The following is an 11698-nucleotide window of genomic DNA, read 5'->3' on the forward strand; positions in this document are numbered from 1 at the left end:
ATATTTTTCTACCATTCATACTTACTTGATAATATCTAGTTAGTAGTCTTATAATAATATACATATTATAACGATAGCAGTTAATGATGGAAATGCAATACTTATTATAATGACTTACACCAGCCATGCGCCTATCCTTAGCTCAATATGGCGTCCAACTAATGAACAACAACAACAACAAAAGAGATCAACATTAAACACCAATTGTGGTAAATGACTATTAAAAAACTGTTTTTGTATGTCTTAATGAATTCAATACTGCAAGGAAATCATGTGGAAGCAGGAATGAGGATCAAAAGGGGATTTTCCTTTATATTTTGCTCAAAAGAAGTCGTCTTTGGTTCCACTATGATCAAAGGAATTACGAAATTTCCATTTTTTAAATGAGCTTCAAAAGAGGTGAAAGGAGACCAAGAAAATCTCACCTGAGGGAAGGCACTCTCGAAAGTTTCAAATAAACTTCTAAAAACGTTAGAAGAAGTTGTCTAAGTGTCGTCACGTAAGTAATGGAAAGCATTCAGGCTTTAATCCAAGGAAGAAGTCATCTATGTTACTGATGAAGATCCAAGAAACGGAAACATCGAGCTAAACGTCAAAACAAAGGTTTAATTGGCCTATTCATAGTCATTTCAGACGTTTTGTATGGGTTTCTCCTTATAATAATATTTCGTAAGTGATGGTAAGCCTTAAATGGTGACGATTGTCCAAGAATATTCCCGTAAATCTTACGGGGGAAAGGTAAGAAACACTCGAAAATATCATGTAAACTTTTAAAAACATCAGAAGGGGTAGCCTATTCTCCAAAAAAATATAATATGCTATAGTCAATAATGCATGTATCCTGAGTTTTAAATTTTAACCTAACATCATGCTACAGATTTGGCATATCGACGCAGATCGAGAAGTCACTCATTCAGGCTTTTAGTCTTGAACTCTAATAATCTAAGAATTAGTTTTTTGGAAAAACTCTCTGATAAAATTTTAAGTCAGGACCGGTTTAAAATAGATGAGGGCATCGTCATGACCGGGCATATAGTTCTGTTTGCCCTTCTCCTGGCACTGGTTAAAGTGATAAATAAAGTGTTCTTCATCACAATAAACTGTTCCTAGTTCTTGTCTTGACAATTTTCAAGATTGGTTATATGATTTTATAAAAAACCCAAGGGTTTTAAGAATTTTAAGAGTTTTTAGTAATGAAAGATTTTGCAATCTAAATGATTTAAGACTCAACTTCATTTTCTTTAAAGTAGGCTGGAGTAACCGTGAATTCCATGGCACTGAAAAATCCTATTCCGCCTTTTTCATAGTTTCAAATATTTAAAAAAAACTTTCCCGACAGGGACTTCTTTTTAGATCTGACAGCTCTGAGGAATGGCTTAATTGATAATTATCAATAACCATATATTTCTTGACAAACTTTTTAGAAAATCATCCAAAAGTTCTACGGTTCTAAAAATATATCTTAGAATAGGAAACCTTTTGATTCCTTAATTCCTATATGAATTGAGCTTTAGAACTGATTTTTACTGATTCCTCCTTCCTTGATTGAAATACAACAGAGTTTTGAAGAAGTCTCTGTAAAAATCAAAATTTGTCTTTTTCGAAAACCTTTGATTCGGTATCCTTGAACTCCAAAAAACTAATTTAATCTAAGATGTACAAAAATTTTTTATTATTATAACAAAAAATTGTCAGTTTTAGGGTCTTGACTTGATGGCCACTTGTATGACAGCCTTTTCGCCCGTCGTCATCCACTTGGGATTATCATCTGTTTGCCATTCGACCATACAAGTGGGCAGACCACAATAAATATCCGTTTTAATGGGACGCAAGGCACATAAACTCGTAGGCAGAAAGCCCTTTAGGCAATCTTTGAATGGTGTAACCCAATCCCAATTGATATCCCCGAGAAGTTTACGATAGTTGTGATCTCCCTTGAAGATGACCAAAGAAGCTTCGCTGAGCGTTAAATACAAACAGGGACACAATTTCTTCATGGCACTAAATTCACGTGGCGAAGTCCAAAAATTCGTATCCTTACAAATTATGATCGAACGATCACGCACAAAGCCACGAAGACGTCGTCCAAAGGCAGCTAACTGAGGGAATTCGTGGGTGCAGAGATAACGCAGTAGCCAAGTGATATCCAATTGAGTTGCATCCTTAATGAACCAAGGAATGGGTTTTACATGGAAGCGCACACGTTGAGCTAGACCAGTTTCAATGATATATTCAGCCAGTAGGAAATCGGCGAAGAGTTCAAATCCGGCATTATTACAAACGATATCTAAATAAATCGGTTTTAGTGTTGTTTCGGTTAACAGACGCCAACAAATGGCCGACTCATCAACCAATAAATTATGTTCTTGTTCATCAATTAGCGTTAATATATCTTCTTCTCGACTCAAATCCCAATTTTGATTACCCCACAAGGACAATTGTAGCATAAACTGAAGATTCTCCTCGGAACGCTCGAGTCCTTTGGTGGAATTACGAGCATTAAGCATTAGATCCTTATAAAGAATCGCTCCCGAGATTTTCTGTTGACTAAAATAATCATAGTTTTTAAGCGTATAAGAACGATTGAAGATGGCCCATATCCTTCGATACATATAGCATTCAGCATGTAGCCAGACAGCGGACAACCATTGATTTTTCTCCTCATACAAGCCGAGTAGAAATTTATTCCAACTCTGTGTATCCGGTGCTTTGCCATGAAAGACCGTAAGCAATCGATTCTCAGATATATCTTGATGCAAAATCGTTAAACTCCAAATGATTCGTTTCAAATCAAAGTGAACATATTCACCATATTCTTGAATCAAACGTGGCTCGTCCTCCTGAAGGAAACAGATCACATCCATTAGGATATTGGGTACACGTTCCGTAAAATGGACATAAGCGAGGCTACGTTTATATTTGGCACTTAATTCCTCACGAAAAGGCGTTACCCTATCGATAATCGAATTCTTTTCACAAAATTTACGTTCTCGTAATGCATGGATAGCATCCAAATCAGCTGAATTGTTTTCCGTATATCCGGTTATATCACTAAACAAACTTGTCTGATTTCTTAAATCCGTATCAAAGTCTTCATGATTTTCAAAATTCATTTTTCGACTGACAATTTTTTGATAACTTAGGCCTAAATACAATAAAAAAATATATAAGGAAAACCAAATGAATGACAATTAAAAACAACAAAAATATCAAAAATTATGATAATTCGGAGTAACTTTAGACCAAAAAGAAAAACTGCTCCACCTGAAGATTAAAAAAATAAGTATAGAAAAAAGTGAGGTTAGGCAAACTAGGTTTATTTGTGAGGGACTTTGCCTTTCTCTTTAAATCATTGATTCACCTTTCCAATTTATAATAATCGAATTGTAAAAACATAGCCGCAACTACAATTAAAATCTTATTTTAAAATAGTTTTACCTGCTTTTCGACTGCTACAGAAATGTCGATACATAACCTCAACCTTAACTTAACCTTAAAAAAATGACAAATTCTTCTCATCATAGGTGAATTTTAAACCAGAGTCAATCTGAAGTTTCTTCAACGCAAAAAGAAGCTAAACAATAAACTCAAATATACTGACCTTATGATTTATTCTTGATTTCTTTTTTTGGTTTAATTTGTTCATTCGCATTTCCTTTTGCTTGTTATTACACACATACACACAAAAAAAAACAACAAAAAACCATTTGATCACTTTTGCACACAAGCAAAAGCCTGATTCTATATATCTCTCTCCCTCTCTCATGGCAGTTTTCATTATTTTTCTTTCTCTTCCCATTGCAAATATTTAACATTTTAGGAGGGAAAACACAATTTTTCACACCAATTTCAAAGATAATCCCAAGAACTATAAAAATATCAGAGTTTTATCATTTCTGAGGACTTTAAAAGCTTGAAATAAGAATTAACTTGAGAGCACCAAACGCACACGATGAGCGGATCTTTATAACTGGAAGAGAGAATGAGAGTGAGAAATAGGAAGAGGTGAAGAATGTTTATATACCGTTATAATATTTTCAAATAGCATTTTCAAATTTACTACACCTATAAATAATTTAAATCTATTAAGGGATATGATGTTGCTTATTTTTTTAAAAAATCAACAAAAAAATGTCCATTCCATTTCTTGATATTTGCCATCCACTATAAATTTGCAGCCCTAGGCCATTAAACCAACTGGTTCTACTGTAAAACCAGGGCTTCATATAAAGGATTCAAATCATACAGAGCAACTTATAGCTATCATATTTTTCAAATTGCTGAAGATAACCATTGAACTCTGAAAAAAAAACCATAGGCAAAAGTGACCAAGAAAAATAATATTTAAAACAGTAGTCAAAGTACTCTGAAATGGAAGATCTAAAATAACATCTGAATAAAGAATCCTTCCTAATAATAATAGAATATATAACATTGTTTTTTCTAACAAATTACTAGCTCAAGCTAAACAAGTTTATTGTTAAACATAAATTGAATTTTAATTGCCACTAATTATTTATTGTGAATGACCGAAATCTCACGCTGTTTTGGCAAATGAGATGATGCCATATTCTCCAGTCAACATCCATTCCTTATCCTTGGCAAAAAGTTCCTGGGAAACGCCCTCAGGAAGGCCACAGATTAGATCCGCTTTTACTGTGCGCAATGTGCAGAGATTTGAGGGACGAAAACCTACAAGAAATTTAAAATTATATCTAGAAAAGTGATAATTTCTTATCACTGAACTAACCTCGCAGACAAGTCTCAAATGCTTCCGTGTCTGGCCAAGAGTAATCACCCAACAGTTTCCGATAATTCAAATCACCTTTAAATATAATCAATTGGGCCTCTTGCAAACGTTTATAGAGTTCAGGTTTTACTTCTTGCATGCGATAGAACTCATAGGGACTCGTCCAAAAGTGTTCCAATGGTGATAATTCGAATTTTCCCTCCTCTGTGAAGCGTTGTAGCTTCTTGCCCAGCTCACTGAGCACTTCGTCCTCATGATCGGCCATAAATTGCAATGTCCAATGGTAATCATGTGCCATCACATCCGATATAAACCACGGAATGGCCTTTAAATTGAATCTCACCTTTGATGCCAAACCCTTATCTATAATATATTCGGCTAATATTAAATCTGTGTACAATTCATAGCCAGCATTATCACAAACAATATCCACAATGCCATCTTTAGAGCCACCATCAATGGCTTGCCATATTTGCAATGTATTATCAATAAGCAACTTGGGTTCCAGGCCAGTGATCTGTTCAAAGGCATTGCCTGTAGGCTTTATCTGCTTGCCCGAGGTGATGGATAGATCACATCGATTACCCCATAAATTCAATTTAATTAGCTGACGGAAGGTGTCACCATCTCTTGCCGTATTCCTCGTGGCCCTGGCTACAGCCAGCATAGCATCAAGACTCAATTTGGCGGCAGTTTTTTTCTGATTGCCAAAGTAATCATAGGAAGCCAAGGATTTGGTGGACTGAAAGATGTCCGAGATTTTGCGATACATATAACATTCAGCATAGAGCCAGCAGGTCGAGAAATAATTGCGTTTTTCTTTATCTATGGTTTCCAGGAATGTATTCCATACGTCCGTATCGGTCTCTGCAGAAGAGAAAGTTCACAATTATTGACAGCTTCCATGAACATTATCGGCAGGATGCAAACCCTTTCCCCTAAAAGGCAATAGTGGGCCATTGTTTAGTATATTTTGGCGCAATTCTGTAACAGCTGCTGCCGTTTGCTCAATGTCTGCGCCTGCGTCCTAAAAATCGTAATCAATCAATCTAAGGTCAACAGAATTCAAAACAACAAAAACATACTGCACCATATTCGGTTATTAATTCGTCCTTATCCTTGACTAAGGCTGCAGCAATTGTGGCCAAACTTGAGGGCAAACGAACACGAAACGTGTAATAGGCAAAACTCCTGAAATTGTGTATATATAATATATATATAAAGATGTATATATAATATGTTCTATATTTAATCGCTTACTGCTTATAGAGTGCCTTGAGTTCAGATTTCGGTGGTGTTGGGCCATCGATTATGCCATTCTTTACATCAAAGTCGTCATTTTGGGCTGGCAAGGTCATTTCAATGTAAATTATCAAGTCAAATTTATGATTCTCGACTATATATATATAGCAGATATAGTGAACTTCTGGAAGTTGTGGCGGAAAACTACTCAGCGGTCGAACTGATAACTGACACTAGAACAGCTGATGGGCTAGTGTTGATAAAAACCAAAATTCTTCTGCTCATACAGTGCTAATCAATGCTACTTATTGTCCAGTGTTGTTCAATAATAATACTTTCCTAACGTTTATTTTAGTTTAAAATTGTGTGTAGATGTTTTGTAAAAGAATCTTAAATTTGTATATTTATTTATAATTTTTATTTTGTTAATAAATTACATTGAATAAATATGTTTAATCAATAACGGTGTGATTAGAAATTTGAATTTAATTACATGCAACTGCTTTAATTTAATAATTGCCTTTGGTGTTTGCCATTTTCCTTTTTAATAGCCAAATTCTCGTGTTCCATCTACAAATTGTATGACGCTGTAGTTGCCAGTAATCATCCATTGGGGATCTTGTTTACACAATGTCTCATATACACCCTCAGGCAAGCCGGCTATAACCTCCGCTTTAATTGAACGCAAAGCGCATAGATTCGTGGGCAGAAAGCCACTCAAACTAGTTGTGACTTCTTGGGTGGGATCCCAGCACACATCATTCATGAGTTTACGATAATTGAGATCGCCCTTGAATATGATTAGCTTAGATTGTTGCAACGAGTTGTACAAATCGGGCGAGACATCGCGCATTCTAAATAGAAAAAACAAGAATTAGCAACAATTTAATCCAAATGTTTCATTCTTCCAAACCTATGGTAAGCATATGGTCCAGTCCAGAAGGGTGAAGCTGCAGCCAATTCGAATTTACCCTCATCAAGAAATTGCAGAAACTTTTTGCCAATCAAACAGACAATATAATCCGAATGTTGACTTAAATATTCCAAAGTCCACTTGAAGTCATGCTCTGTGACATCGGAGACAAACCATGGATGAGCCTTCACATGGAAACGTACTTTTTGGGTTAATCCTTTCTCAATCATATATTCGGCTAGAATGAAATCTGTAAACAATTCATAACCAACATTATCCAGTATATAATCGACTTGCTGAAGATGTTTCTTCTGCGTTGGCTCGTTTTCCAGACAATCCCACAATTGGGTCGAGTGATTAACGAGTATGTAATCATTTGCGGATCCAGCATCTTCAAGTACCTTACGATTGAAGAGACTTGCCGTTTCTGCATCATCATTGCGATTAGCCCAAAGACTGAATTTCAATAGCTCTTCAAACATTTCAACATTTTTCTCAGTCCTTCGCGTATACTTGACCAGCGAGATTATATCATCTATGCTGGAGACCAAAGCCTGTTCTTTGACTTTACCAAAATAATCAAATTGCTTGAGAAAAATGCTATTCTCGACAAAGGAGTAGAGTTTCCTATACATATAGCATTCGGCATGAAGCCAACAGCCGCGATAAAATGTTCCTTCATCTTCGGACAAGTGGGACAGGAAGTTATTCCACAATTCACCATCGGGTTCTAAGAATTACATGAATTAAATAATAGTTAATCCAACTTTAAGCCAACTCTCACCATCTCCTGTGAATTTTTGAAATGGTTTATCCGTTTGCAGCTCATACTTTAGCCTCGAGATGAAGCCAATTATAATTTTCAGTTCCTCCCGTGCACTCTGTTCAAAATTGGAAGGCGCTAATGGGTTAAAATTAGAATATTCACATGTCGAAATGTTCGATCAATTACAAACCTCACCGAATTGTGTCACCAATTCATTTTTATCCTTGGTCATTCGATCTATTACATTAGTTAGGATAACTGGTAGACGACTGCGTATTGTGTAATAGGCATAACTGCATTTATATTGGCCAGACATAAAAGCATTCCGAGGCGTTGGTATATCAACAATATTATATTTGGCATCGAAATCATTTTTAAATACTTTTTGCAATTTTTCTCCAGCATTATTGGGTTCCACTTTTGTCGCAGAAGTTGTGGTTGTTGTTGAGGCTGTTGCCTCCAACACAGAAGGCTCCATGATAATCGCTTCGGCAATTTAGCTTTAGTGTTTTTTTAAAATAACAATAAAATTTGTTTGTGTATTTATTAAAATTTGTTAAATTTGAGCATTTTGACAAACTTTTATTTTTGTTTTTTATTCCAAAATAAACAAGTTGGCAGCTCTGGCAATCAGATGTTAAGAAGACCGACAGGTAAACTAGCCGTTAATAATATTTGGTAAAGAAACAGGGTGACTATCTTTTCGGTGGGCGAAATTTAAAAAATTAACTAATAAATATTTATTTTTGATTTTATTTTAAAAGCGCTTCCAACTAAAAGGTATTTTTTACCTACAAATAAAAGCATCTACACTTAAATTGGTAATTTTCCTAAAGGGTTTCAAATAAATTCTTTCTAAGGTGTCACTTGTAGCTGTCACAGTTATTTTCCATTGTCACAGTCATTGCGAAGAAATCAGCTGTCAAGTGCTGGCCACTCGAGATACCGATACAAAAATATCGCTTGTTAATGCACAGATTGCAAAATTTCTTAATTATTTTCATCAAAATTTCTTGTTATTAATTAAACTTAATTCAATTAAGCAATAATAAGAAAATGAAGGGCGACAAGGTGGGTTAAATATTAATCAACAAAATTAGTCTCAGCATCATCAATTTGACAGTTACATCACTGTATAAATCAAAAAAAAAAAAAAATAAAAAATGGTGATTGAACTTCGATTACTTCGAATGTTGTTGTTGTTGTTGCTGCTGCTGCCGGCTGTAATGAACATTGATTTCATCATGGCAATTGACCCATTTCAGCCATTTCCCCCATTGAAAAATGACAATCTGCTGCGTGCCGCACGCGGTGAAGTGGTGGATCGAGTCCCAGTTTGGGTTATGCGACAAGCCGGACGCTATTTGCCTGAATTTCAGGAGCTGCGCAAGAAACATGATTTCTTTACCGTCTGCCGCACACCCGAGCTGGCCTGTGAGGTGACCATGCAACCGCTGCGACGATTCGATCTGGATGCCTCGATTATATTCTCAGACATTTTGGTTATACCCCAGGCTCTGGGTTTGACAGTGGAAATGCATGCCGGTGTTGGTCCTGTGCTGCCACAGCCAATCCGAACGCCCGAGGATCTGAAGCGTTTGACTCCCGATGGTGCTTTGTCTCGGCTGATGTATGTGGGCGAAGCCATTACCATGATGCGACACAAATTGGACGGTCGAGTGCCATTGATTGGCTTCACGGGAGCTCCGTGGACACTATTGGGCTACATGATCGAGGGTGGTGGCAGTAAAACCATGTCAAAGGCCAAAGCCTGGCTTAACGAGTATCCAGAGGATACGAAATTGTTTCTTAATCTATTGACTGATGCTATAGTGGACTATTTGGAGATGCAAGTGCAGGCTGGTGCCCAAATGTTGCAGATCTTCGAATCATCCGCTGAGCATTTAAGCAAAGAAGAATTTCTCGAATGGGCTGTGCCCTATTTGCGGCGCATACGCAATGAGCTGGTTGATCGTTTGACCAAAAAGGTTATACCATTGGTGCCGTTGGTAAGTGGTAAAATGGATCATCTCTGGATATACCTAAAGTTAATTTTCATTATCCTTCATTTAGACCCTATTTGCCAAGGGTGCTGGCCACTCCTTGAAGGAGCAAAGTGAACTTGGCTATGATGTTATTGGTCTCGATTGGACAGTGGATCCCATTGAGGCCCGTAAAGAAGTCGGTCCCAATATCACATTGCAGGGCAACTTAGATCCCCAGGATATGTATCGAGATCCCGAAGAGTTGCGCACTTTAACCACTGAAATGGTGCATAAATTTGGCAAATCACGTTATATAGCCAATTTGGGTCATGGCATTACACCGCAAACACCGATCAATAGCATGGAGGTACTTGTAGAGGCCGTGCACAAGGCTCTTTAGAAGCACATTTGGAGATTTTCGTTAAGAATGCAAATGCCTTATCATTTTTGTATGAGTGAAAAATAAAGACAAACTATTGGGTTTAGGGTTAGAATCTTATTGAAAGTCCTTTTCATTTGGAATGATTAATCTCCTTCTTGTTGAATTTTATCATAGATCATTAGAAGACTGCCACAGCATATTAGAGATGTTCCCAGGACTACTTCTGTAAAGAGGAGCAAAGGATTTGAGAAGTTTGCTCAGATGAAATAGCTAACTAAACTTACTCTTTCCTGGCAATTTTTCGCCCAGAGCATAGCCCGTAATGGCTGTAAAGGCAAAGCTCAGCGAATTGGCCACTGGAACAGCTACTGTGATGCTGGCATTTTGCAATGTCCACACATACAAAACACTTCCACACTGATTTAAACCAAAGGGCAACCAATAATTCCAACGAGTGCCTATTAGGCTTATCTCCCTCAAGAAATTACGCCATTTGGAGCCCGTATTCTCTACAGACTCAATGCCCCGGCTGCCTAAGCGTATAAATGGATTAGTGACGCCCCAGAGCAGACCCACAGCCAAAAGTTGTGCTAGAATTAAATAGTTTTTATTTAAAAACAAAAATCTTGTTATTATTTCTTACCAGGGATGGACCACATTTATCGATAGGTTTTGAAGCAACAATCTGGCATCTCTGCTTCCTGGGGCAACCCTGTTCGATTGTTGTTCGCGTAACCCTGACTTTTGACAATTCTTTTACGTCAGCTTTCATTTCCGTATAGGTGGGTAATTTTAAGTTTCTGCAATTTTAATCAAAAAACATCGCAATTTTCATTCAACAAAATAAAACTATATGTGGGAAATGCAACACTTAACAATTAGAGCTAATGAAACATGTAGAGATTTTATTAAAAATGGTATTTACTATGGGTTTATTTATAGAAAGAAAATTGCTGTCGGCTTTTTTTTTTTTTTTGGTGAATTGTTGTTATTTATGATGATGTGGAATATTGTATTAATTTGTATTATCTGTATTTTGAAATGTTTTAGGTCATTGAATAGCATCGTTGCGACACGACAACAAGAAAAATGGCCAAAACTAAGGGCGAGAAAATCAACAAATCTGCCATCAATGAGGTAGTGACCCGCGAGTGCACCATCCATTTGGCCAAGCGTGTGCACAACATTGGATTCAAGAAGCGCGCCCCACGCGCCATCAAGGAAATCCGCAAGTTTGCCGAGCGTGAGATGGGCACCAATGATGTGAGAATTGATACACGTCTTAACAAGCACATCTGGTCCAAGGGTATCAGGTAAGTCTCTAAAATTCTCACAGAATGGAATCTACAGCAAACTAATAAATCCCCGCTCTCTCTCCCCTGGCAGATCCACACCATTCCGTGTGCGTGTCCGTTTGGCGCGTCGTCGCAACGATGATGAGGATTCCCCCAACAAATTGTACACCTATGTGACATATGTGGCGGTGCCCACCTTCAAGAACCTGCAAACTGAGAATGTTGAATCCAGCGACGATTAAACACATCCCCCCAAAAACACAGTTATTGAAATTTGCATTCAATAAAAAGTAAATTTTTATTTAGAAAAACAAACAAGAAATAACAATAACAACTGGAGGAAAAGTTAACAAGAATCATTTTTG

At 37.0% G+C, this 11698-nt stretch overlaps 6 protein-coding genes across 7 annotated transcripts; 2 read left to right on the forward strand and 4 right to left on the reverse strand.

Annotated features, from left to right (window-relative positions):
• Nucleotides 1–1650: 1650 nt before the first annotated feature.
• LOC6640931 (damage-control phosphatase ARMT1) lies at nt 1651–3175 on the reverse strand. Its single transcript, XM_002063918.4, has one exon. The coding sequence runs from the start codon at nt 3111–3113 to the stop codon at nt 1698–1700; it is 1416 nt and encodes a 471-aa protein (XP_002063954.3). The 5' UTR covers nt 3114–3175; the 3' UTR covers nt 1651–1697.
• Nucleotides 3176–4473: 1298 nt separating this feature from the next.
• Nucleotides 4474–6230, reverse strand: LOC6640932 (damage-control phosphatase ARMT1). Its single transcript, XM_002063919.3, has 5 exons — nt 6011–6230; nt 5836–5941; nt 5681–5777; nt 4751–5617; nt 4474–4692 (listed from the first exon to the last, which is right to left on the reverse strand). The coding sequence occupies exons 1-5, from the start codon at nt 6106–6108 to the stop codon at nt 4538–4540; spliced, it is 1323 nt and encodes a 440-aa protein (XP_002063955.1). The 5' UTR covers nt 6109–6230; the 3' UTR covers nt 4474–4537.
• Nucleotides 6231–6391: 161 nt separating this feature from the next.
• Nucleotides 6392–8224, reverse strand: LOC6640933 (damage-control phosphatase ARMT1). Of its 2 annotated transcripts, none has more exons than XM_002063920.4 (4): nt 7867–8224; nt 7690–7806; nt 6906–7635; nt 6392–6846 (listed from the first exon to the last, which is right to left on the reverse strand). In XM_002063920.4, the coding sequence occupies exons 1-4, from the start codon at nt 8147–8149 to the stop codon at nt 6537–6539; spliced, it is 1440 nt and encodes a 479-aa protein (XP_002063956.1). In that variant the 5' UTR covers nt 8150–8224; the 3' UTR covers nt 6392–6536. The 2 variants fall into 2 exon arrangements, with proteins under 2 accessions (XP_002063956.1, XP_023030788.1); XM_023175020.2 differs by having other exon boundaries at nt 7690–7786; nt 7862–8224.
• A 384-nt stretch (nt 8225–8608) lies between these two features.
• On the forward strand, nt 8609–10155 carry LOC6641003 (uroporphyrinogen decarboxylase). The gene is made up of 3 exons (XM_002063921.4): nt 8609–8742; nt 8937–9680; nt 9745–10155. The coding sequence occupies exons 1-3, from the start codon at nt 8728–8730 to the stop codon at nt 10054–10056; spliced, it is 1071 nt and encodes a 356-aa protein (XP_002063957.1). The 5' UTR covers nt 8609–8727; the 3' UTR covers nt 10057–10155.
• On the reverse strand, nt 10133–10744 carry LOC6641004 (transmembrane protein 234 homolog). The gene is made up of 3 exons (XM_002063922.4): nt 10682–10744; nt 10323–10628; nt 10133–10261 (listed from the first exon to the last, which is right to left on the reverse strand). The coding sequence occupies exons 1-3, from the start codon at nt 10695–10697 to the stop codon at nt 10182–10184; spliced, it is 402 nt and encodes a 133-aa protein (XP_002063958.2). The 5' UTR covers nt 10698–10744; the 3' UTR covers nt 10133–10181.
• A 14-nt stretch (nt 10745–10758) lies between these two features.
• On the forward strand, nt 10759–11689 carry LOC6641005 (60S ribosomal protein L31). Its single transcript, XM_023175026.2, has 3 exons — nt 10759–10820; nt 11089–11351; nt 11425–11689. The coding sequence occupies exons 2-3, from the start codon at nt 11128–11130 to the stop codon at nt 11573–11575; spliced, it is 375 nt and encodes a 124-aa protein (XP_023030794.1). The 5' UTR covers nt 10759–10820; nt 11089–11127; the 3' UTR covers nt 11576–11689.
• The last annotated feature ends 9 nt before the right edge of the window (nt 11690–11698 follow it).

Source organism: Drosophila willistoni, assembly GCF_018902025.1.
Source record: "Drosophila willistoni isolate 14030-0811.24 chromosome 2L unlocalized genomic scaffold, UCI_dwil_1.1 Seg168, whole genome shotgun sequence".
NCBI classification, from domain to species: Eukaryota; Metazoa; Arthropoda; class Insecta; order Diptera; family Drosophilidae; genus Drosophila; species Drosophila willistoni.

Bases quoted from the DNA above. Each gene is read 5' to 3' on its own strand.
- LOC6640931 (XM_002063918.4), bottom strand. From the start codon at position 3,113: ATGAATTTTGAAAATCATGAAGACTTTGATACGGATTTAAGAAATCAG.
- LOC6640932 (XM_002063919.3), bottom strand. From the start codon at position 6,108: ATGACCTTGCCAGCCCAAAATGACGACTTTGATGTAAAGAATGGCATA. The intron at 5,618-5,680 runs GTTTGCATCCTG...TCTCTTCTGCAG, and splicing joins ATTGCCTTTTAGGGGAAAGG to AGACCGATACGGACGTATGG. The intron at 4,693-4,750 runs GTTAGTTCAGTG...AATTTCTTGTAG, and splicing joins ATTTGAGACTTGTCTGCGAG to GTTTTCGTCCCTCAAATCTC.
- LOC6640933 (XM_002063920.4), bottom strand. From the start codon at position 8,149: ATGGAGCCTTCTGTGTTGGAGGCAACAGCCTCAACAACAACCACAACT. The intron at 7,807-7,866 runs GTGAGGTTTGTA...TTAACCCATTAG, and splicing joins TGAATTGGTGACACAATTCG to CGCCTTCCAATTTTGAACAG. The intron at 7,636-7,689 runs GTGAGAGTTGGC...TGTAATTCTTAG, and splicing joins TCAAAAATTCACAGGAGATG to AACCCGATGGTGAATTGTGG.
- LOC6641003 (XM_002063921.4), top strand. The intron at 9,681-9,744 runs GTAAGTGGTAAA...TCCTTCATTTAG, and splicing joins TTATACCATTGGTGCCGTTG to ACCCTATTTGCCAAGGGTGC.
- LOC6641004 (XM_002063922.4), bottom strand. The intron at 10,262-10,322 runs GTAAGTTTAGTT...TCCTCTTTACAG, and splicing joins CGAAAAATTGCCAGGAAAGA to AAGTAGTCCTGGGAACATCT.
- LOC6641005 (XM_023175026.2), top strand. From the start codon at position 11,128: ATGGCCAAAACTAAGGGCGAGAAAATCAACAAATCTGCCATCAATGAG. The intron at 11,352-11,424 runs GTAAGTCTCTAA...CTCCCCTGGCAG, and splicing joins ATCTGGTCCAAGGGTATCAG to ATCCACACCATTCCGTGTGC.